Source organism: Trachurus japonicus, chromosome 16, assembly GCF_045865225.1.
Source record: "Trachurus japonicus isolate A0001 chromosome 16, Traja_1.0".
In the NCBI taxonomy this organism is placed as follows: Eukaryota; Metazoa; Chordata; class Actinopteri; order Carangiformes; family Carangidae; genus Trachurus; species Trachurus japonicus.
Genome location: NC_140922.1, coordinates 27,337,245 through 27,362,925, shown reverse-complemented (window position 1 = coordinate 27,362,925; position 25,681 = coordinate 27,337,245). Strand labels below are relative to the sequence as shown.

General features: G+C 40.6%; 2 protein-coding genes across 4 annotated transcripts; one reads left to right on the top strand and one right to left on the bottom strand.

Moving 5' to 3' along the window:
- Positions 1 to 1,580: 1,580 nt before the first annotated feature.
- On the bottom strand, positions 1,581 to 14,613 carry LOC146972546 (grainyhead-like protein 2 homolog). Of its 2 annotated transcripts, none has more exons than XM_085802964.1 (15): positions 14,318 to 14,613; positions 13,511 to 13,700; positions 12,938 to 13,393; positions 12,774 to 12,829; positions 12,111 to 12,366; positions 11,923 to 12,034; positions 10,683 to 10,777; positions 7,552 to 7,710; positions 6,261 to 6,318; positions 5,845 to 5,984; positions 5,688 to 5,725; positions 4,393 to 4,484; positions 4,213 to 4,298; positions 3,999 to 4,063; positions 1,581 to 2,770 (listed from the first exon to the last, which is right to left on the bottom strand). In XM_085802964.1, the coding sequence occupies exons 1-15, from the start codon at positions 14,329 to 14,331 to the stop codon at positions 2,656 to 2,658; spliced, it is 1,932 nt and encodes a 643-aa protein (XP_085659090.1). In that variant the 5' UTR covers positions 14,332 to 14,613; the 3' UTR covers positions 1,581 to 2,655. The 2 variants fall into 2 exon arrangements, with proteins under 2 accessions (XP_085659090.1, XP_085659089.1); XM_085802963.1 differs by having other exon boundaries at positions 12,774 to 12,832; positions 14,318 to 14,605.
- Positions 14,614 to 21,345: 6,732 nt separating this feature from the next.
- Positions 21,346 to 24,353, top strand: LOC146972545 (transcriptional regulator ZNF706). Of its 2 annotated transcripts, XM_085802932.1 has the most exons (3): positions 21,346 to 21,570; positions 22,701 to 22,799; positions 23,958 to 24,353. In XM_085802932.1, exons 1-2 carry the CDS (start codon positions 21,436 to 21,438, stop codon positions 22,794 to 22,796), a joined length of 231 nt encoding a protein of 76 aa, XP_085659058.1. In that variant the 5' UTR covers positions 21,346 to 21,435; the 3' UTR covers positions 22,797 to 22,799; positions 23,958 to 24,353. The 2 variants fall into 2 exon arrangements, with proteins under 2 accessions (XP_085659058.1, XP_085659057.1); XM_085802931.1 differs by having other exon boundaries at positions 21,355 to 21,570; positions 22,701 to 24,353.
- Positions 24,354 to 25,681: the final 1,328 nt, after the last annotated feature.

The window sequence follows — 25,681 nt, the reverse complement described above, 5'->3', positions numbered from 1 at the left end:
GATATGAAATCTAAATTCTGAAATTTAGATGTTAACACAATGAAATGGTGAATCAATTGAAAATGTTAAATGTAAAATCTAAATGTTTAGGAGTTTCTGATGTTAAAATGTCCATGATATCAACATGAGTAGTTAGAAATGTTTCGCTTGTCAACTACTCTGTGGAGATGCCATGTGTGTCTGAGCATACTGTAAATAGGGAGGCTGTAAGTATTTACATTTCTGTCTTTACCCGTACCTTTTTACTGCATTTGACGTCCATGGCAACAAGAGAAACAAGACTCTGCACTGCAGCGATGCTGACAGTCTTGTGCGGGTGTACTCTGAGCTATACACATATAAAATGCATGTAACCTACCACCAGGTCATGAGATTAAAATGTTTGCACCCTCAATTTTGCAGTTTGTACAATGAGCTTTTTACAGTAGGTATTTAGTGATAATGTATTTATGTATTTAAGTGGATGTTGCTCTAAAGGATTCATCCTCTGGGGATCATCACTGTTCAATAGCAGACCAGTCGTTGGTCACCTCTGTCTCCTCTAATTACTCTAAAGATCTGACTCACCCAGACAGTCTAGTCAGTTTTTTTTTCATAGCTGTAAAATGAAGACTTGGCCAGGTCATCTTAATAAAAATGAGATCAGTGTGACCTGTCACACTGATATAAAGTCAGGGTGACGCACTTTGATCCATCGTTACAAAGAGGAACGAGGAGTTAAACGGCCTCTGAAAAAAACTGAAAATCCATCCGTAGAGATAACGTTTCTGAACACAACGTGGTTTGTGCCAAAGCTGGAGTCGACAGTTCGGTTTAAACCATATGACCACATGATGCCACTTCCAGTAAGTTGATGCAGCTAATGTGAATTTTAGGAATAAACCTCACAAAGAATAGAATAGAATAGAAAAAAAACATATACGGTATACACAATAAATATATAAATAAATAGAATAAAGTGCAATTTGTAACAGGCAACAGGTGAACATGGCTATACTTCCTAATCTGTGTGTAGCTTTTGTTTGTGCTGGTTTTTGTTCCCTGGAATCATTTAGAGGTTGACACCACCCATTCCCAAAAAGGCAGTCTTGGTATTTAAGGTTGTTTACCGACAAGAGTTTATTCTACTTCCTAAGAAAAGGTTGAGTCATTGTTCGGCACTTAAAAGCAAAACGTCACTTTCATACATTCACAGATTACTTGTAAGATTTAGGCAGGTGGTTTTAGTCACAAAAAAATAAAGATAATTGATTAAATAAATAACTGAGACTACAAATTTAGGCTCAAATCAAATTATTAATGATTCAGAATGAACTCTTTAAAGGACCGCAGATATTCATCAGCCAGTCACAACAATAAAAACAGACACCTGTTGTAACATTGTCCATCCTCCCCAACGTTTCCTTTGCCAAGATATTAAAAATAAGTGTTTATAATATATAAAGCATTAGTAAATGCTTCACCACTCATAACAACTTACAAACCTTTCACAGAGGATTTCTTATCTGCAGATTGGACCTGCGATGCAGCAGTAAACTGCCAAAAGAACTGATGTTAAAATAAACAGGAGAGACGAGAGCGACTGCATATAAAACTATATTTATTGAATCATTTAAAAGACTGTACATACATCACAGTGCACAAAAGCACATGAAGAATTGAGACGTCAGTGAAACGGGTGTAAACACAGGCAGTGAGCAGGAACAGAGTTCAGCTCTGATGCTTTGCAGTAGCCTCACACAAGGATTGTGTAAATGGACCATTTGGGCTTTGTGAGTCCCTAACTGTCATAAATACGACCGACTACAGACTCTTCGGAGAGAGATAAAGCAATAAACATTTGCACAGAGGAAGCTAAACAGTTTAACGGCATCCTGGAGTCTTGCAGTCTTGTTCCATAATGGTGCCGTCGTGTAATTATAGATCCTGAGACATCAAGCATGTAATCACAGCCGTTATTTCACTGGAAGCAATTTGGAAATATTTTATAGGGAGTAAAAAACAAAAGACAATATGACTAATCATTTAAACGGACAGCCAGTAAAGATTAAAGAAAGTTCACGTGGACAGGGCTACTTTAAAGGAGAAAAATGACACACAGACATACAGAAGAAAGCAACGAGCAATTACCTTGAACTGCAGAGCAAAGATAAACTCGCTCCGAAGCGCCACTCTGACCACGTCATCTAAAAGCTTCCACCACTACAGGACATAATAGGCAGAACGGGCAGAGGCCACAGAGCAGCCAAACAGCCGCCCCTGCTGTTAATCCAATAACACCACTGTGTACTGAGCTCTCCTCTTCCTGTGAAACCACAGGGTGGAAGCTCCTCTGGCGTCATCGCAATCTCTCAAGTCTCAGTCACTTTTGTATGAGCCCATCTAAAAAAAAAAACTAAAAAAAACGAATGCACGACGGGTTCATAGTGCAAGAAACTTCCACTCCTCCGGTCTGATCAACAGGTGCTACAGACGGAGATGTGGGCCGACAACTTAGGTGGCTTTAATTTTTAAAAAACGGGGATGTCGTGTAATACTGCTCACGATATTCACAGTTTTTCTCACACACTGTGACTCTGACTGTGTGATGATGGGTCATGAATGAATGAATGAATGAATGAATGAATGAATACAGAGCTGTGGCCGCTACAGCTGTCAGATCTCTGACAGAGTCATACGCAAGGAGTCTGCGAAGGACTCGATGGCCAGGATGAAGGTGTCCTCGTTGGAGAAGTGCTGGACGACGTTGTCATCCACGTTCACCAGGACCCTGAGAAACACAACAAAGAAGGTCGATTCAGCAAATTAACACTTTCCTTGAGTCAGGGTGAAGTCCAACTCCTATCTTAACCCTCAATCTCAAAAATGTGTGCTCCCGCAAAGTGCTAGTGCTGTCCCAATTCTCAGGATGTTAAGTTGAGGGAAAAGTTTAAGGGCTGTATCTTCTTCAACATTGAGATTCTCCGACACCACCCCTGGGAGCAAAGGCTACCCAGAATGCAGTGTTTTCTTTGTTAATATATTACGGAAACCATTGTATTATCTTAGTTTAGGCCCATTTTATGGATTATTTACCTCAGTGTTGCATAACATTTATTTTTTATTTTAGGATCTTTTGTCATTGGCCGGCCAGTGCGGACAAGCCATGTTGCTATCGTTTACAAAATGGTCATTTTTCTTGCTGGTGATGTAGTTGTTAAGTTGTTAAATCAAGATACAGCCTACGTAAAATGTTTGACCGGGCTAATGTCATCACCTGTCTAACAATAGTTACAGCTGGTGTTTACCTTTCAATAAGCCGTGGTATGCAGTAACTTTCAGCTGAATATGTCTTTGGTTGTGGTATTTATACAGATTTTTTGTTTGAATATCAACGTATAACTAACTCAACTAATTTATATGCTACAAAAAAACTAATAACCCGAGTAGTAACTCACAGATAGTCCACAATCATTTCAAAAACATGGAACTGATCGACCATGGATAGAGCTGTGTTTGTGGCTTATGATTAAACTGGCAGGGTTAAAAAACAATAAACTAATGCCAAACCCCCCCACAGTCTGAAGACGTATCTGCATTTAAGGGATGTCCCATTTCTAAGTCACAAAATAGCCCTTAACGCTTGGTTTTGAGGGCTACCGAGATTAAGGGTTGAGCTTGAGAGTTAAGATAAGAACTGGAATTCACCCTTTATGTGAGTGTTTTCAGCCAGTGTGCCTTTTTATGCCTCAGCTCAAATATCTAAACATCTTCTCCATGTTTTGCACATTGATGGTTCCCAGATGATGTTCCCCAAACCTTATGGTGGCACTTATTTGTGCCAGTTAGCATGAAAACACACTAAACTAAGCTACTGAGTAATATCTGATTGACATTGCCCTGTGCATTGTGAGCATGTTCGCATATTAATGTGAGCTCAAAGCACTGTTGTTCTTAATTACAGTCTCATAAAGCATGACCGCAGACGGTGAGTGTTGTGTCTGTGCAGTCTGACTCACCCCTTCTTGCTTTTCTGGTAAACCTTGGTCATCTTGTCGGCAGGCAAAGTGTATTTCTCTGAGATCTGTGAGAAAAAACAAACAAACACTTTATTTTACACATGTTGAAGCAGCCTGAGGTCACAGCGGACTGTTACAGATTATAGATTCTCACAGTTTTCTAAGATAAATGAATCCCGTTTAGCTCAAAGTGGTTTTCCTTCTCAGTACTCACCGCCTCCATCAGAGCCTTGAGGGTTGGTGTATGCAGCATTAAGGCATCGAACACTTCATCACACTCCTTCCTCACATACAGAAGAACTAAAGCACAGGATAAACATAAACATAAAGTGCTTTACTAAGGGTGTTATACAGTGGAAATATAATGAAAAAGACAAACGTGACATTTACAAACCTCTCCTCTCGTCGTCCACTTTGACCTTCTTGGACTGAGGTGGAGGGGGATCTTCCTCAGCAGCACATGACATCCTCTTCACCAGGACACCCCTGACACACACAAACATACACACACATAAACATACACACACTCACACCATTTAGCAATAGCAATAGCTTTTTTTGCTCACCCATTTTATGTGTATGATATGATACGTTTTCTTTTGAGCGCCAGAAATATACATTTCTTCTTTTAATTCTGTCCAGTTAGAAATCATCTTGAAGAACAGGATGAGTTCACCTTTTTATGTGTGTTTATATGTAATGTAATGTACTACAGAGGCTCATGGGATTTCTTGGTTTCCCTCATCAAACTCATCAAATACACAATCCAACAACTCCAAAACGCTCTGGTGGACAAGTTGTGACCTGCACATTCACCACGCTATGAGATAATAACACAACGTTACCAGACAGAGTTGTTTTAGAGGTAAATTCATGCAAAACCGCTGATGCGCGTTCCCGTCGGGGGCAGTTTTTCGGCAAGCAGTCTCTGCATTTGCCTCGAAAACAACCAAGAAATCCCATGAGCCTCCGTAGCGTAGCTCTGAGCAGCTCGCGGCTCTGCTCCGCTGTTCTAAAAACAGCTTGCACCAACAATTAAAGCTAACGAACCTACTCCTAAAACTATAGGGATTATGGCAATGGGCCAATTTACCAAAATGTTGAACTATCCCTTTAACAAATATATGAAAAGGGTACTCAATACTCATGCAAGGAAACTACTGACACTCAATAAGGAAAATAATGTTCATTGTTTTTAAATGGTTCAACTTTCATTATGTCTACATCCTTTTACAATTTCCACATTTCAGTTCTTTTTGTTTGGTTTTTGTTTCATTTTTAACAGTATCCATCTCTCTTGAGCTCAGAGTCTGAGTGGTTGAGGATACTGGTAGGTCTGTTAACGGTTCACAGAACAAACAGTAAATCATCATCATCTCGACATAAACCAGCAAACTGAACATCCACAGGTGTTTGATGTGCTGCCATACAGTGAATCATATATTATTAACCCAAGCTACATGGTGCAAGAACATGTGTTTGGGCTTTCCATAGTGTTGCTTTAAATGAACAAAAACCCCTTGCTTTCGTTTTTGTTCCTCATCTCTTGCATCAGATGTGAAGTGGAGACCATTAATCATCCTGCAATTCACAATCTGTTTCAACATGACCCAAACACGGAGCGACTCATAATGAAACCACTTCCCGTTGTTACTCAGGTGAAAGACATGAGCTTTGTGTGATACTCACCTGTCTCTGTCGACCTCCTCTGTGTTCACGGCAAACACCTGCAAACAGAGGACAAACCAATCACAGTGAGTGACTGAATCAGGACATTTCCTCTGTGTGTGTGTGTGTGTGTGTGTGTGTGTGTGTGTGTGTGTGTGTTTTTGTGTGTGTGTCTCACCTGTCCTGCTCTCTGCAGGTTTCCAAAGTGGACGTCAGGGATGAAGAGGACCGGCTGGGAGTCCAGGTCCATCATGGTTTTGAACAGTGTGTTCTGAGCCCTCTTGATGGGAGAGCTTTGCCCCGAGCTGCCATTTTTCCCTAATGCAGAGGGAAGAGAGAGAGCATGAACCGAGCATCTGTTGCCAGGCAACCACTTCAGTGTAAGTACAGATATGATAAGGTTTGATCGCATTTTCCTGGCTTTTTAGTCTTCTGCTGTCCTTTTCTGTTCAATTTACTCTTATGATTTCCTGGAAAGTGCTTTCATAACCCCGTTTCACCAAATTTCCCATCACAATGTTTTTGTACATTATCAAAATGAACATCATCTCTTTTTTTTTTAAGCCAAGATGGAGAGAGAAAAACATTTTTTACCTTTCATCCTTTTTCTGAGATTTTTCTTCTCCTCGTCACGAAGCTTCCTCTCAGCGCCCTGCAAAAAACACACAAAGAATAAAACACTAAGAGGGTGAATTAAGAGTTTCATAACGATACGATATCACAATGATTCAATGGCCGATACAATGTTTGTCAATAACACAAAGTCTGACATGATACGATTTTGATTTGGTATAATTCAGGGATCAATATGAGAAACATGATAGAGATGCCCAAAATCAGAGAAACCTTCTGCAATAATACATATACAAGAGTGGGCCTGTTTATATGCATGCATACACACAGAATACTTATACATGCACATACATACATAACATACATACATTCATACATGCATGCCTACCTATACTCACAAATAAATAAAGTACATTCACAAGAACAGGAGGAGAACCTGTTTAGATAAACTAGTCCTTGAGAGAAAAGGAAGAGGGAAAGGTAAATCAGAAACAGGAGCAGGATGTTTGGAAGTGAATAAACAGTGAGGATTTAAAAGAGAATGATTGAGATTTACATGAAAAACCATCTTATTTTTTTAATAAAAATCGTCCTCCTGTTCATTATAAAGTGTCACATTAGGATTTACTGAACTTAGAAGGAAATTGGAAGAACATTAAACTCCTGTTTGTTTGGATTAAAGCAGGATTTGAGTGTGAACCTTGATCCTATTGGGAGTCTCAAATAAGATATCTTTAAATCTTAGTAAGAAGTTACTGTACATACAAGTCTTTGCCAGTGAAATATTAAAGCAGAAGTAAGCGATCCGGTCGTTTTGGCTAACTTCTTGTCAGCCGATGGAGTTAGCAGTCCCCGCCCTCGTCCCTACGTCACCACATTCACGCGCATCCCTTGGCTGCTTTATGCCGTTCTCTCTCCTCATTGGATAAAGGTTGTAGGATACAAGGAAAGTTTTCTCCTCGGCTTACAGCAGAGCAGAGTGACTGACAGACCCGTGTTTCAGACCAAACGCTCTATATAAGTGATTGCCGTGGGAAGATATAACTATTTAAGACTTATATTAACACAAATATTCCTCTAAAATCTGCTTTAAATAGTCGCAGATACATGCCAGGGTCATTTCAAAATAAAGCCGTGTCTTACATGATGATCATGTCTGATCAGTGTTTTCATTTCAATGCTACTGACTTGTGAATTATCGAAGAATACATCCACAGACAGAATAAACCTTTATATATTTAGAGAGAGAGAGACTTGCTCATCTCTAACCAGAGCAGGCGGCTGCCAGCCCAGCGCTCACATCCGTCCTCACCTTGTCACAGAAGACCTTGATCTGAGAGAAGGCCCTGTGGATGGGTCTGCTGCTGCAGCTGTTGTAGCTGTAGGTGTCGATCTGGATTATCAGAGGCATCCCCTTCACACCCTTCTGCGACGAGAAGTCTGTGCTCAGACAGTTCACCGAGATAAACACCTGGGGAAACAACAAGACGACGGTCAACGATGTTAAAGGCAACACACACACATACACACACACACACACACGACTGCTGCTGCTGCTGCTGCTGCTCCGCCTCTGCACACTGACGACAGAGAGGTGTGTCTGCCTAATGCATCGCTTTGATCCACTGTTATACAGGTAAAGCAATAATTGGTGAATTAAAGCAGGTAATTAAGGTATTACTCTCTTTATTTTAACAATAAAAGCCGTTATTTTCCTGTCGCCAGCTGAAGCTTGGTTAGTGTTAAAGCCTCTCTGGCTCACAGCTGATAGAGATTTTTGTTCTGTAGGTGCAGCAATGAGTGAGACGGTCACACTCATGAATCACAGCAGCAGCAGCAGCAGCAGCAGCAGCAGCAGCCGTTCAGACTCCAGACACAAAAGCCAGCCATGTCAATGTGTCAGACTCTTCTCAATGTCATTTTTCCCTGCTGTTAATTGGTGCATATTACTTACAAATAATTGTGATTTCCGTAGGTTGTGATTTCAGGGTGTCTGCTCTGTAATGTCTAAATAATGTAGCAGGGCAGAGCTGCCGCCTCACTGAGAGGCTCAATCATTCATACGCTTGCTGTTAGTATACAGCCATTTAACAATTTAAAACTATAAAAGGTGCTACAGCTGGTTTTCCTCACACATGTAATTACCTGATGGCAACATTTCCCATGGCTAGTGATGACGTGTGTTTATTGCCAAATCACCTAAACCAAGATAAACTCCCGATGAATTTTTTTTCCAGTTAAACAGGATCAACGACCTGAGCAACAGGTCGGCAGAGACGGATAACGGTAGAGATTCCTCCTGATGGCTCAACAGCCAGTTTCCCACTACACGGTATCAAAAGCATCGTGCCCGAACCTGCAGAGGTGAGGGCTGATTGCTGGAAGTGCCTGGAGCACAAATGAGCCTCCTACACACACACACACAGACACACACACACACACACACACACACCTCCCTCCACAAATCCACACCTCCACACACAGACCAAAGCCATTTAAATTTCTCCAGAAGTGGTGAACACATTGCTGTTAGCGTCTGGGCGTGTGTGTGTGTGTGTGTGTGTGTGTGTGTGTGTGTGTGTGTGTGTGGGAGGCCTGTGGTGTTTTTGCTTAGTGGATGTACGAGCATTCAAATAGCTTCCTTAAAAAAAAAAGAGAAAGTTCAGGAGGCCACTGAAAGCGGTCGTTTAGTGCCCACCGCTCGGCCATGGGCACAAACAAACAAAGCCAATACTGCTGGAAGCTGCTCGTCCCCATCAATACATTTCACACGCCATTAAAATGAGGATGATGACTGTTGCCTGGCAACAGCAGAGCCATGCTCGAACAAAAAAAAAAAAAAAAAAACCCAACATATCATTTGGAATAAAATAGTCTGATTGGAAATCTAACTACATGTTAGGAAACCAAAATGTCTCCATGGCACGACGCAGAGAGAAGAAAGAGACACATGAGCCCACATTACCTCATAACAACAACAGAGGTGTGCACTTCCAGCTCATTTCCAGGACGTTTCTGCACAGTGTGGGGGCTCATGACTACAGCCAGTGTGCCGCAGTCTGACTAATAATCATCATCTGGTTTGTATTTGGCAACAGAGCAACAAATCCAAAGAATCAAAAACAAACCACTCCCAAACCAGCTCAGCTCTCCTCTCCATGTTCCTGCTCCATCACGCTGCTGCACCTCCAGTCTCAGTTTAGTTTAGTTTATTTGAAAAAGAGACAATGCACTAATTAATAAACATTTGTAAGAAAAACAAAACAAAAAAAAACATCTAAATGCACCAGCGTTAGTTTACAAAGCTAGTTTTCATCGGTTGTCCCTCTGCCAGATTGTACAAGGCAGCCTTAAAAAGAGCAACAATGGAATAAAATATACTACCACATGGGGTAAGGCACATTCTATACACACACTAAATGTACATAAATACACATTTGGACGACGATAACGTGATGAGCATCCACGTTAAGTCATATATATCCTCTGCAAAAACCTATTCTGCTGCCTCGGCTAATGTAAGAGGTGAGAAGAGCTCGCTAGTATGTGAGTCACATCACACCACACAGCAGCTAATGTTAGCAAAAAGAGTGAAAGAAGTAACGGACCTGGAGCACGTTTGTGTTGTTTAACAGCTTTAACTGGTTGATGCTGCAACATCTGCAACAACTAAACACTATCATGGCCCCCAATACAGTGTAGGCCTACGTATACCCATGCAACAAACTACAAACCATAAACACATCAGAAATTAAATCAAGATCCAACATTATTCCCTCAAAAATTAGCAAACCATCTTGCAATGGTGGGGGAAGCAAAACTGGCCCATTCCTCCAACAAATTCTGTGCAAAATGGTTTAAAGTACGTTTGTGTTGTGTGACTGACTGACAGCTAATCTGGCAGAGCCAACAGTTTGGTGACTGAGTGAAGGTGTTGGCTAAACGGTAAATATTTACCCACAAACCCACAGAGTGGAAAACACCTCTCCTCTCCTCTCCAGGCTGTTTGGGGGGATTTCTCATGACGTTTGAGCCACAGCCACAATGTCCTGAGCCCAAAACAGCCTGAAGGGGGCTTGATGCTGTGTCAGAGAGTGTGTGTGTGTGTGTGTGTGTGTGTTTACCACAAAGGTGAAACAGAAGTAGCCTTTGTTTTGAGTTTGTCTCTATGTGTGTGTCTATGACTCCAAATAATGACCAAAAACTCAAACCATGAGATGCTCCAACTGTCACAGAGGATGAAATGTGTTGGAAGGAAGTCTGAAATATTCTCCATAAACCTCTCTAAAACCTTGAGGTGTCAGGAGTCAAGTGAGAAGCAGGTGAGTACAGACTAGTCTCTAGAAAATCTGACAAAACCAAACTCTAAACTCTGTATTGGATCAATCATTATTTGACTCAAGCAGCATCATCTCCCCACTCTTCCTTTCCATTGTGTTTTACCTTGGCTTCTTCACTGACATCCCATGTGAACGAGACGGCGTTGTAGGCGATTTCCTCCACATTTCCAACCGTGCAGAAGCTTTCCTTGTAGTCGGCTGCATGGAAAGTGAAGACGAGAAAAAACAGTTTCATCAGGGTCAGTTCGGTAAGTTGGCTAATTCAAGGCACTTTCAAAATTGCAGCACAAGCAATAGGCTAATAAAAAGCAATGTAAAATATAATGCACTACATGTACAAACCTCACTTAAGTCAAAGTCTTAACATATTTTAAGCAATTTTGTAATTTTGAATAAATCTGGTTCTGCAGAAAAATGTCCCCCATGACTAAAATATGATTATATATCACTTTAACAGATAATGCATTTAACACCTTAGTGGCAATGTACTGTTACAGGTTTTCATCATAAAGCTTGTCTGGACCACTTCAAAAATATAAACTGCTTGAGTACAACAGACTTACTTCAAATACATTAGGATAGTGTAGGTAACTAAACTACTTGTGACAAAAACTTGCATTTCTGTACGGTTCTTTAAATGATTTTTTTCTGTTTTAGACACATTATCACATGAATCTTTAAGTATCTTCTTCACAGTCTGACATCTTTTTTCAAAACAACTTTGCCAATAAATGAAAATCTACAGTAAATTTGTAAAGATTGCCATTAGGGCCTTCATCTTTACCTCCTTTAAAAAAAAACCCTGAGCCTCTGCTTCATGCCGTGGTATTGGCATGAACTTGCCACGGACAGAAAACCACCATAGTGTTTCACATTTCTGGCTCATTCCGATGACTGTGAAGCTACGTGTCGAGGCCTGTCCCTTGTTGATCGTACAGGATATGGCCTTGGTCCAGGCCCCCACCCATTTCTCCTGTTAACGTCTATGCAAATGCGGACCCATTGGCTGTCTTGTCACAAAACTCCTGTGAGAATCGAGGATTGACAGTTATTCAAATTAAGCCTGGTTCCACTTCAGGATACGGGATTCTCATAAAGGCTCCTGAGGGTTTTCCACCCGCTCACTGTCTCTTTAATTGTTCTGTTTGTGCAGCTCAAGAGACTAAGTATCTATATTCCTTTATTACATACAGTAAGTGTGCTTGCCAATTTTCTATCTAGCTCTTTCCTGGAACTGCTCTACTTATAATAAGCCGGTGCATATCTAAATCTAAATCTACTTATAATAAACCCTTTCAAGACTGTTTTGTAGCAGGTAAGACCGACTGTGGTAATCATCTCACCGATGTCCAGGACTCTCTGTTTGGCCGTGTGCTGACGGGAGTGCCAGTATTTCCAATTCTTCAGCTGCTCGTCTCTGCACTTGTCCTCTCCAAAGACGACCATGATGACACTCTGCGGGGAAACAGATCATTTATTCAGACCAAAACCTCAGAAAAATTAGATTTTTTTTTAAGGTTTCATGCCTCACCTGTACAATACTGTCTCGCTGCCGCTCAGAGCCTCCCATGGTGCACTGCTCACCCCTGGGTGGGCTCCCATTAGACCCCTGCCCCAGCGTGGGTCGACCCCCTCGCCCTTTGCCTCTGTGCTGCTGACTTAAGGATGATCTGAAGCCGCTCTTGGACAGCGTCAGGGCGTAGAACTGGCCCCGGTTCAGGTAAGCCATGGGTCCGTCCCCCTGCCGCAGTGACATGCTCGCCTCCAGACTGTAGTGGAAACCATCACTGCAAAGACATATAAACCATAGTGTGGAAACGTTTGACGACCCATCATGAAGACAGTATCTCCTCTAATACAAGAATAAAACAGCTTTTTGTATATGCAAGTAACTTATACACAAATGGCATCAACATTTTAATCAATGAAAACAAATGAAAAGAAAGGGTTGGTCTGATGGAGCATTAAAGAGGATATTATAAGGCTTTAACAAACAGATTTTATTTACTGACTTAACAGCCAAATTTGTGTTAATCCACAGTTGGAAATAGTCCCCAACAAATGCAATACCCATCTGATTTAGGGATTTAATTCGTTTTTGGTTTTTTGTCTTTAGAAAGCATAAAATATTACTAGTGATGATAACATTGTGTGAGAACACAAAACGAACGTCAAGGTTTCTGATTTCACTTACACTGTTTGGCTGTAGTGGAATTTATCAGCTCCAGAGGAAGGACTTCTGTGATAGATCTGCTAAGAGAAGACATATATATACTGTATATATACACCATGTGTTTCAAGTGGAGAAAAGCACAATATAAAATAATGTGAAGCAAAACATATATAAAAAAGACACACCTCTCCCTCCACAGCATCCTCATACGTGCTGGAGTCTGGAGTGCTTCTCTCATCATCTTTCAAGTAGCCAGAAAGAGACAAATCATAGCAGCTCGGCTCGTAAACCATCTGTAGCCGCTCTCTGGGTTCCTCTAGACAGGAACCTCCACAGGACGACATTCCCATGGACATCTGCTGCTCTGTCTTGACCACAGCGAGGGCTGCTCCACCTCTACCTCTACCATCACCTCCTCTGGTGTCTCCTGCGAGGCTGGTGGGTCCATACTTGTAGCCCTGATGCTCTGTGTTGGTGGCGGTGCTGCAGCTGCTGTTGTTTAGAGAGAGGTTGACGGGCATGCAGCGCAAAGCCTGAAGGTGCTGGTCTAGCATTTCCAAGTGCCCACAGTTGTTATTGGCTCCAAGAGCAGAGAGGTCTGTGGGTTTGAGAGCGCTGGATGCACGCCCCCTCTCTCTTACCTGACCAGAGTTACACAATAAGCACACAAACAAATATGAGATCTGAGACAAATCAGAACATGCTGCGTACTGGAAACTGATTTTGTAATGTAAAGTATAAAGCGCTCCACTCCACACCTTGTAGTAGTCATACAAGAGTCCCAGAGCTGCTGCACTGTCCTCGTCTCCGTTGATGCTCATCATGGCCTTGGTGGCGGCGGTCAGCGGGTTCTCCAGGTAGTTCCTCCACGCCTCATCCTCGCTGTTGAACGACCGGCCTGAAGGCGCCACCGACACTTCATTGGGTATCACCACCAGGAGCCTTTTACTGCTCAGGGTCAAACGGGACAATGGAGAAGAAGAAGAGACAAAAGAGCCATGTTTGTTGGTGCAAAGTCAATGTGTCATTAACAGAAGTCACGGCTGCCAAGCCACTAAGTCTGCCTCAGGCTGTTTCTCACCAAGCTAATAGCCAGGGCCATGTGAGGTGTGTTTATCTAAAGTTCATCGAGGAACAACAGCTCAACAGTATATGCACATCCAAGTCAGAAGAGAGATATAAAAAAAAAATTAAGAGTTAACTTTTTTAATGTGTCATTTTGTAAAGACACATCTGACAGGAAGAGACATTGTGTGTATATTGCATTTCTTAATATTCACAGATGAGTCAGATCTTTAGCACATTACTGTAATATCATATTCATATAATAAGTCATGTCTGTGTCTGTGATGCATTTAGAGAAATTTATCTTGCAAAAAAAAAATCACATATCATATTAATGTTTCAAAAATATATAGAATGTATGTATTTTTTATTATAGGCAAATGTTCTGTTGCATTTATAAAACCAAGAGACAAACAAAAGACAGTAAAAATATATAATAACTTGTGAAAACTAAAGTAAAACAATTTTAATTCGCCGTAATATGGATGGTTTTCTCCTACCTGTCCAGGTCCATGCTGCCTCCAGGACTCCGCTGTTTGCTAAAGACTTGCTTGAGAAACTGGACTTTCTAGTTGGTGCAGGTAAGTTTTTGTGGGAGACTGAGAAAACTAGGCCGGCAGGAGGCGGGCTGTGTTTAACTCCTCTGTCCAAACAGCCAATGAAATCATCTGTGCCCGCGCGTAGGCTACTACTGAAATATATTAGACTGACTTTGATGTCAGGTAAAATTTTAAAGGTTTAAAGGTTTCGCATGTGCCAGGTTTGTATCCTCTTTAAGAAGTTGGCAAATTAAGAGGCAGGAGAAACAAGGAAATGGAGGTGTCTCTGCTGATTGGTTAGATGTTTCTCCCCACAGCTGGCACAGCCGACCCCCCATTGGTGATTCAGTGGGTAGAAAGGCGTTTCCAGTGATGAGGCAGGGGAGCGCACATGCCGGTGTGTAAATCCACTTTATGCGCCAAGAAGTGATTGCAGAGTACGCGCACCTTGTTAAAGCTGCATCGGCCGGTTTTCTGTGAGTCGGCTTCAGTCGCTTTTATCTACATCCAACAGTTATGATGTGCAAAGACATCTAAGAGAAAAAGAAGAAAGAAAGAAAGAAAGAAAAAAAAAGGTAAAAGTAGGCTATGTGTGAGTCAAACTGCAGCTGTTTCTGAACAAGTTGTTCACACAGTTGTGGCCATACAGGTTTTTTTTAATCTTTATGAGAATCTGTGTTATTTTTGTTGTTAAGGTGATAATATACTGGCAGCTCAGTCTTTTTAAAGGGATAGTTCAACATTTTGGCAAATCGGCCCATTGCCATGATCTCTATAGTCTAAGGGGTAGGTTTGTTATTTTTAATTGTCGGTGCAAACTGTTTTTAGAACGGCGGAGCAGAGTCGCGAGCTGCTCAGAGCTACACTACGGAGGCTCATGGGATTTCTTGGTTTCCCTCATCAAACTCATCAAATACACAATCCAACAACTCCAAAACGCTCTCGTGAACAAGTTGTGACCTGCACATTCACCACGCTATGAGATTCTAATGGACCGTTACAAGACGGAGTTGTTTTTGAGGCAAATGCAGAGACTGCTTGCCGAAAAACTGCCCCCGACGGGAATGCACATCAGCGGTTTTGCATGAAATTACCTCTAAAACAACTATGTCTTATAACGGTCCATTAGAATCTCATAGCGTGGTAAATGTGCAGGTTACAACTTGTTCACGAGGGCGTTTTGGAGTTGTTGGATTGTGTATTTGATGAGTTTGATGAGGGAAACATGGGCCAATTTGCCAAAATGTTGAACTATTCCTTTAAGCCCAAGAGTTCATACAGCCAGGCTATGAGGCTTGTCTTCCCCAGACTCCTGCTCAGTACGTCTTCTTGTACTGTTCCCAGCTCCAACCTGCAGCTCAGTCCTCTGGGACCGGCTGTCTCCACAGATCTCCAATCAATTTTCTAGCCTCCATAGGGCACGTCCCACTTATTGTATATCGGCCTCCAGAGCAGTTTTCTGGCCCCTGCCTCCAGAGTGGTCTGGCATACCTCACCAGCCTCCATGTCATAGCCTACCTTAGAGGCGCTTCTTCTGTCTGTCTGGTCATCTTCCAGCTTTTCTTTCCATCCTCTGCTGATGCCCTTCTCAGAGGCCACCAAGGAGATCCCAAAAGTATGTCATTTCATCAATTAGTGTATGAATCCTTGGGTTATTTTTGCTTTGAATGCCAAATTCCAACCAATTCAACCTTGAGTCAAAGTTAATGTTTGTGCCAGATGTAATGAAATGTCTTAATTGCATTTCCAAGAACATGGGGGTCACAGTGACCTTGGTTTTTGACCTCTGAAAATCCAATCCAATCAGTATTTCTGAGTCCAAGTGAATGTTGGTGCCAAAATCTCAATACATTCCCCAAAGGGTGTTACTGAGATATCGCTTTCACAAGAATAGGACAGACATATGAACAGATGGACGGGCAACCCAAAAACATACTGCCTATGGCCCTGACTATTGCCAGCACAGACGCTTAAAAATAGACATCTGTGTTAAAGAGAGCAGGATGTAAGCTGCATGTTGTTGCTGTTATAGGCTGTAATTTGAGGTGTAGTTGTTGTGGGTGGTCAGTCTGGCACCTTTTCTAGATGTACATTTAAATATACCATAAATAACAACCTGGCCTTAAATATTGCAATGGGATTCAGTTATGGTGTAATGCATCCTTTTAATCGATGATTTCATTTTTGAATTTCATGTTTACATATTTTGACCATCTGCGGCTGTTAGTCATTAGAGTTTGCTATGCCATGGCCACTCCACACTAATTATGTAACCCCCCGCAGTCAAAATGTCCTGGACATGTCACTGTGTGGGATATAGATCACTGTAATTTTACATTTTGCTTCTTTCTTTTTTTTTTTGCATTAATGCCATTTGAACAAAACAAGTTGGAAATCGTACAAAAAGAAGTGGAAAAACAAACACAACAGGAATCGAGAGGTTTGTTTGATCCCTGAGGGGTTTATTAGCTATATGGGTGTCGTGTCCCTTCAGCGAATACAGAGACATTCATTCTTATGTCTAAACTTGCAAAGCACTAGTAGTACTGCCTCACCCTCTGCCACACCTCTCTTCCCACTAAGGCGCCAAAATACCAGTTACACCCAGCGTCGTGAGCTGACACAGAAATAGAGCTCTTAACCATGTCTCACAACAACGCACTCCTTGACTCCTCCACTCTCCTTATTCTTTTTTTTAACAATCAGATTTTATTTTATTTTCTGAATTTACAACAATACAAACAAAGCTCAACTAAGCATACATCATCAAGTAGTGGTCTGAGCTAGGGGAGAAAGTGAATAATCAAAATTCAAATAAAGTAGAATATGAAAAGAAAAGAATAAAAACAAGTTTAAAGGGAAAAAAACGCTCAGTCGCGTACTTTCTAAGCCAGTGTTTCCCCTCTGGATAGTTTCACTTAGATCCTTAGGCAAGTAATCCATTAGAGGCCGCCATATACCTATCCTTAAAAGTGTCATCATTTCCTTTTAATTTGGCACTTAGTCTTTCCATAGGAAAAACTCTACACTCTCCTTATTCTGATCCAATCAGCATTTATAGTTTTATTTAACTTAGGGCAATTAAACTCCTGCAAAATGATATTTTTTTTCTAACAAGTCTACCACTGATGTGTTCCAGCTGTTATCAGTAAAAACTACATTGTCTACAGAAAAAGCTGAAACATGTTCCTCCTATGTGATGTTAGAAACACATGGATCCAACCCAAAGATGCTTCCACTGCTTTGGTGATTTCTTTACATTTTCCTTGTGTGTCCACATGGGGGCAGCGCCACATAGAGGGACAGAGTTGTGTTGCGTTGTAATGGTGGCTGGTGGTGACTGTTGGTGATTGGACTGATCATGTTGAGGCTGCTCCACAGTACTACTGGCCGCCTATCATGTTTCTATCATGTTGCTGTTGTAAAAGTATACGGGGTTGCCCCAAGTACTATTTTGACAGCTTAAATAATAGATACTAATGCACAACAGTACAAAAATAAACAAATGCAGATGATTCAATATGGATCATGCACATGTCATTGAATGATCTGATAGGCATTACTATGAAAATGATAATAAATGTGTTAAAAAAAAAAATTTAAAAAGTGAGAATGACTTTCTTCTGATAAGAATGACCTAGACTTTTGTCAAAAAATAAATAAATAATTATTTGCACATAATACAGTTTTACAAAGAAATTTGGTTCAAAACAGAACATTGAGTACATAATACAATAAATGCTCTGGCATCAATAACATGTTACATGAGAGACATTAGCATATTGGGTGAATTCTGAGTATAATAAGTTTGATGACTGAATAGAAAATGAACAGGACCAAAGTATCACAGACTGACAAAGTGGCATTTTCTTTCAGCAGAGATCATTTTCAGCTTTCAGTGGATGGGGCCGGTCATTTACACAGATCAGATTTAGCAGCGGCTCTCAGAGGTTTGTCATCAAGCCACACAATGGAAAGTCACATCATGTGTTTAAAGAGGGGCATAGAAGTGCAGTTTAGTTTGGTCCCTGCTCATACAGGTATTAAAGGTAATGAGCAAGCAGATAAATTCGCAATGGGCTCCTACAGCAAAGTAGCTTATGGTAGGGGGAGAGACAAGACCATTAATTATAGCAGTAATAATGAACGCACGGAAGAGGGAATCAGTTACAGACGATAAAGGAAGACATTATTATATAAAATGGCAGTTTAAAGGAAGATATAAAAACAGAGAGTAGGAAATCATAACATGATTAAGGTTTTCAATACATGTCATAGTAATTAGATAAACATTTGCTCTTGTGCCCTCTCACAAAAGACATCCATGCAAAAAAAAGGACATGACTCCACAGAGCTGCAGCTCTCTCTTCAACAACACTGATAAAAAGATTTTAGTTATGTTACAAACTTGTCCTACAATGCTGGAAAACCAGATGGGAGATAGGAGAAGGGTATAATAAGTGTACCATATTTTTTTTTGTTGTGTGTGTGTGTTTATAGGTTTCTTTGTATATTGTTTGGACCCAAATATCATGATTTTTAATTACTGGTAGGGTATTTATTATTGTTATTATTATTAATAATAATAATCTTTATTGCAGACACAACAAGCGGTCCATATCAACAACAACAAACATGATAAAACAGATTTAAGAAGGAGAGAGAGAAAAAGACAGACACAGAGAATCAACTCTCCACATAATTCATAAGCAGGCTATCCCACCAGTGTTTTCTAAGCCTGGATGAATACCTGGCAGCTCCTATCAGGGCTAGTCAAAGCCCCAATAATGCTGTTCCCGAGTCATCCAGGCGGCACATAAAACGATACATTAAATTTCTTAGAAGTGCTTCACAATTGGGTACATTTAAATTAACAAAGAGTTGGCTCGCACTGTGCCACCTGGCCTGGGCACCTGAAGCAACAACCTCAGTCCATCATTGTAGGCCACTATGAGCCGCCGCATACTGCTTTTCCTATACCAGAGGTGAGCTATAGGTGTACAGAAAGATCTAAACAGGGAACATTTAACATCAACATTGACATTTGTGTCAATAAAATTAACTAACAAACTAGAACTAACTAACTAACATGATTCAATGGAGGAGACAAAGCAGGCAATTGAGTGTAAAGCTCTTGAGCACAGGATCCCCAGGGAAACCAGAGAGGGTGACATGTTGTATAATGTATAATACATTGCAGGATTAGGAGGAGATAGGCTGCGATTGTTTTATTAGGCCGATCAGTGGATGACCTAATGCCTGCTACACGCTCTGGACAGTAGGTGGCGGTGTGCGGTGTTAGATAGTGACACAGAGGAGGAAGAAGAAGAAGCAACCGGAAGGTCCAGAGGAGTTAACGGAGTGTTTCAGGAGTTTCATTTTGGTGGCTCTGTCCTGTAATACATTTGTTTTTTTTTCACTGGTAAGGCATACACATGAATTACGACTCTCTGTATCCATCAATTGTGAGAATGGCTGTTTCCTATATTGTCTCCCTCCATACTTTTCCAACTAACTAACTTTAGCCTAGCGTCAACGATAGCAACCGGCTAACAACAGAAAGAAAGGCGCTCATAATAAGTAGAAAAACGTGTTATGATCTTTTTTTTTACAACGTTAAATATATCAAAAGATGCAGTTTATATGTGACTCGTCTGTCACACTTGCCCCTTTTCAACTGTGGCACTTAAAGCAAAGTTAACCCTCCTCGGCTACTAGCTAACGGTGCTAACAGGCTCAGATGATGCTGTTTGGTGTCCGCGTGAGAGCGATGCATGGCGGACACTGACCTCACATTACCCGCGGTGTTCACGGTTGTAAGAAAACACTACTGTCAGTGCTGATCGCTGCTCTTTAACATTTTGGCAAATTCTCCTATCACCATAATCCCTATAGTCATAGCAGTAGGTTGACTAGGTTCATTACCTTTAATTATCGGTGCAATGGAGGTGAACGGTACAGGTCCCCTTGTCCCTCATCAAACTCATCCAATACACAATCAGACAACTCCAAAACGCTCTCATGGACAAGTTGTCACCTGCACGTTTACCATGCTATGAAGTAATCATGTATAATTATGTAACATTACGACACATAAAGCAAATACTTGGACCTACGTGCACTTTTGAAATCACTGAATGTAGTTCAGGCTGCATTTACATCGAAAACAACTCGGTCTCGTAATGTTACATTATTATTTCATAGTGTGGTGAATGTGCAGGTCACAACTTGTCCACCAGAGTGTTGTGGAGTTTTTGGATTGTGTAATTGATGAGTTTGATGAGGGACAGGGGACCTGTACCGTTCACCTCCATTGTGTTCACCGAGCAGCTCATGTCTCTGCCTCGCAGATCTCAAAACAACATGCACCGACAATTAAAGGTAGTGAACCTGAGGAGATTATGGCAATTTGCAAATTTGACAACATGTTGACTATCCCGTACAAAAGCTACAAGCAAGGAGAGGTGACCGCTACTTACTTCCCTCACGATACAACATTATAGTGTTTGCTGCAACAATACAATTTTTATTCAGTTGGATTGGATGATATCTGCTGATTAAACAATCATTTCCATTCATAAAAGGTAACATTTGAATGAGAAACAATCAAGTTTTTAAAATTAACCTCCCGTTAAGTGTATAGTCATAGTGCCACATTCTGAATTCCAAAGCTTTACTATTTTCCCATTTTATGAAAGAAAGTTGAAAGAACATTAAGTTTCTATCTGTTTATGTTAAAGCAGGGTTTAAAAGTGTGACTCTAAATCCTATTTTGAGTTCAACAACTTCACTACACACATGTCTCTGCAAAAGAAATATGAAATTGCAGCAGATACTCATCACTCAGACATAACAGTGGAATTTCAAAATAAAGGCGCTGATCGACCCTTGCCTCAGATAGTGAAACTGCTTTGTATTTCCAAAAAGTTCAGTCCCTTGGTGCTTTTACATGTTTCTTGGAAGTCATTCTTTGCAAACTAAGAGTGTGATTCTCTTTTCTCAGTTTATGGCTCATCGCCTTCATCGTGGTGTTTTGCTTATCAAACTCCTGTATAATTTCTTCAGGTCTAGCGTCAGATATGGCCCGTGGGCACCAGAAGTTCCAGTCCCAGCAGAAGAATGCCAAAAAGCAGGCAGACATCAAGAAGAGCAAAGGCCATGACCAGAAGGCAGCAGCAAAGGCTGCTTTAGTATACACGTGCGCTGTGTGTCGGGTATGTGCCTGGGCATAAAACAGAATTATCATAAAATTAACATTTTCTTAAACCATTTGGTATCATTTAAGGTGGAGCTTGGTAAGGCAAAGGAGACATAGGACTCCCTGTACAGAGCAATATTGATGTGTACTCACTAGACAACTACTTTCATTTGCTCCAATAATTTACCAGTTTACCTGGTGTGTATTTATGTTACAAAAAGTGGATCTCAAGATAGAAGCTGCAGTTAATGGATGCTTTTCTATTGAACTGCATCATGATAGCCAGGACTCTCGTACTTTTTTGAGTTGTGAATGTGTTTCTAGAAAGCTGGCACTCTGTCAACCGAGCTTACATAACAGAGTGCTGTTGCAGCTTCGCTTTTCCTTAAGAGTTAAAGATTAATTGAAATCTTTGAAACTGACATTGACTATAAGACACTGTGGATAGCTGACCCACACCTATGTCTTTGCCATCTTTGGGGAACTGTAATCAAATCACATGCTCTTATGCAAAGCCGTTTTTTTTTAATAAAAAGCCTGACAAGGAGCCCTTGTCCAAGTTTTGTAACTGTCTGAAGGCCATGAGCTCTTCAGCGTTTGTCCACATACACCTCGCAGGTATGAAAATTGGCAAAACTACACGTGCTCCATGAGCCGTTTTCTATGCATTCCTTATATTATATTATTACTTTCACCACTGTCTGTGTTTGCAGCTAAACTGCACTGATCATCTCTGCTCTGGGAATCGTGAAGTTGTAAACAATGGCTGGGAGGGATAAACCAACTCAGGCGTTAGTGTCTCACTTCAACCATGAAAGATGGCTATCTGTGTTCCCTGTAATTGCAGTATTTTATTTCCTTGAGTCCGTTGAGTAATCTCTGTCCTAGTGATTCCTAACCGCCACAGAAGGTAGCTGCTGACAGATTATTAACAACCTGCCACTTTTCACATGATGGACAGTTTTGATCTTGTTTTGAAAAATATAGGCCTTTACATTGCTGTTGATGTCATGATTTTGTAAGTGTATTAATGCCTTATACCCCTTACAAAAACTAATGCACCTAATGTGCCTCTCCTTTTATGAATTGCCAGTTTAAATGTATATTTTCTAATTCCCTGTGTTTGTCTTCTCCATATTTTCTCAGACACAAATGCCTGATCCGAAGACCTTTAAGCAGCACTTTGAAAGCAAACATCCCAAGTCCCCGATGCCCCCGGAGTTGGCCGATGTGGAGGCATAACAGGTTTATCTGTATTTCAGTAAGACACTCTGGGCTGATTCAGGACAGGCTTCTACATTTTACTGTTTTAGATAAAATATCTCCAATATAAATTCAATTATTCTTCATGCCGCTGAATTGACTAATTAATGCAGGGACGGTATTTAGCTGCATGCTCATTATCATGTGTCCAGATTGGATTTTTTTTTGCGAGAAATTAAATCCAGGATGACTACTAAAGGTAGACACACATCAGCCAGTATCCTCTTTTGACTTGTGCCAAACAAATGTATATGTTCATCTTATGTATGCAATATTGTTATCTGATCATTTATGTTTACAATACCAGCTTGTCAATGGGCTCTTCCACCATTACAACATCTCAGGGCTCCCACTCTTCCAGGATCAGCTTAAGGAAATATGAATTGGCAGCAGCTCAGCGGAATGAAGTTTCAATACTTGGATGATAATTGGAAGTCATCTGCAATCTAATCCAGTCCACTGTGAAAGCCCATGAAGGATTTCTGATTCAAACTACCGGTAACTGGTTGTGCATAACAGTTGGGTTCATAATAATAGTTTGTTCAGAAAGACTTCAGATTTCATTGTATTTTTGGAAAGACACTCAATCAAAACCACTTATATTGTGTTCCTTTTGAATAGATTCAGATTTGCTTCCAGTATGCACTGATTTTGTTTTACCTTCCCTAGATCATAAAAAAAAAGAAAAGAAATTCAAGACAACTCTGTAGTTTTTGTCGATACAAACTAGAATATATTAAACACATTGTGCAACACGGGTACTGAAATTGCACATTTCCTTTGCCCCTCAGATTTCCATGAAATGTATGTAGTTCATGTCCATCGTGTAGTTTTCCCATAAGCAGCAGAGTTGTATAAGTTAACCACAGAGGGCACTGCAAGTCTTTTCCAAGCAAACTCTTCCATGACACAATGTCCTCAGCTCCTCTTCACAGAGCAGTGTGTGCTGACTGCTTAAATCATTTCATTATCCTGAGTGAAGTACAGTGGAGATAAAAGTTTGCACTGGGTGTTGTAAATGATAACACTAATGGGCTTCTATACCCCCCAGTTTGTCACTGTAATAGTTATGTGGCCTATTTATGTGCAGCACTGAAGTATTTGATCATAATTTTTGCTCATCACTGTTGTATTTCGCAGTATAACCTGTCTGACAGTCGGCATCTGTGGAGACGATCCCAAGTGCAGTCTTGTGCGCTTAAGTGTTATCCCTGTCATTACGGTGCAAAAAAAGTATTTAGGCTCTGAAACCTGCGTTAAAAGTCTGAGCTACATTACACTGTAAGTTAGCTTTGGGTCGTATTTTTATATTGGTTTCTTTTCATAGCATGCTAACAGAGATTTAATTTATAGAAATAAACTATTTTCAATACATTTAGACCTATTGGTCGTTAACCACTGACATGTTATCACTGTGCTAAAGTCTGGACAGAAAACCAGCCATGTTTTTACTTTTGTAATAATCATAACTTTGTCCACGCAATGTAATGTATAGCCTTTTAATAAAGGTTTAACTTTTATATTAACCATCAATAAGCTGTGTGGGTGTTTTTTCTCGTTTTTTTCCCTAAAACATACAACTGTACAGGCCCATACTTACTTGAAACTTATCTTAAACAGTAAAAAGCGCAATGTTTAATGTTATACCATCATAATGCTCTATGAAATTACATCGAACACAAGCTGCTGTGCCATTGAGGTGAAAGTTGATCATTATAATAATCTCGGATGTTTCATTAAATGATCTTAACCCCATAAATTTAAAATCTTAATCTGAGTTTCATAATCACGACATGTTGTACCTTGAGGATAGTTGCTCATCCACTTAGTTGAGTTCAAAACTAATTAAATAGGAATTAGATATGTAGCATGAATGTAATAATGAATCACCGTTACAAGATGTTACAAGAACAGACAAACACTAAGAACATTGGTTCCTCATTAGTCACATCCTTGATCATCTACTGATGCCCACATCTGGTTGGTTGGCATTAGAGTGTGTTGCAAGAGGCTTGTAATCCCATACAACACATAATTAGGGTGGATAATATTTAAAAGAAAATATCACACCTATTGAATCTAGAAATCTCTTTAGAGAGTGTGTGCACTTTATATTTCCTGCAATAGTGGTTATTTATGTTTGCCTGTCTCATCCAATCCCAGATCTGGAGTAACGGGCGATGAAATGAACACCCATCAAAGCTCATTCAAGTGGTTTAGTCAGTTTAATTCATTGAAAAGTACACATGTTATAATGAGATATAAATTATATTTAGGATTATTTATAATATTAAACTCATTGGTATACCTATTTGTAGCCTATATAGTGCCTGCATTACAGAAATAATTAAACACTTAAAGCCCGAAACTACAGATCCAGTTTTTAAAGCTAAGGTCAGCTAAGGTTAAGCTTTAGTGTCCCCCAGGGGCAATTTGGTTTGGAGCCAGAAAAACAAGTGATTGAATGAAACTATCAGTCAGCCACACACTAGACATTTAAGTTAGAACAGTTTCAAGATTTGCATATAAAGAGAAAAAAGAGAGGGAGTGTTTGAAAGACTGAAATAACACTGAGGACGAGTTTTGACCTTTACACCTGAATCCCCTGTAGGATAGTCCAATCAGAGGACACGTGGTCACGTTACAGTAGCTTCATATCCAGGTATATCCATTCACGCGCATGAAGGAAGTTGAACTTCCATATATGGTAAGCATTAGGGGTTTGGACTCTCCTTCGCCCACGGCAGTGCACGATGCAAATCATAGTGGGCGTGGCCTGCGTGGTATGCGTGGGCGTGGTTTGAAGGGTCTCCTGCAGAGCGCTTCATCTCCGCCTCAGGTGAAGGTTACTTCATCTTCAAAAT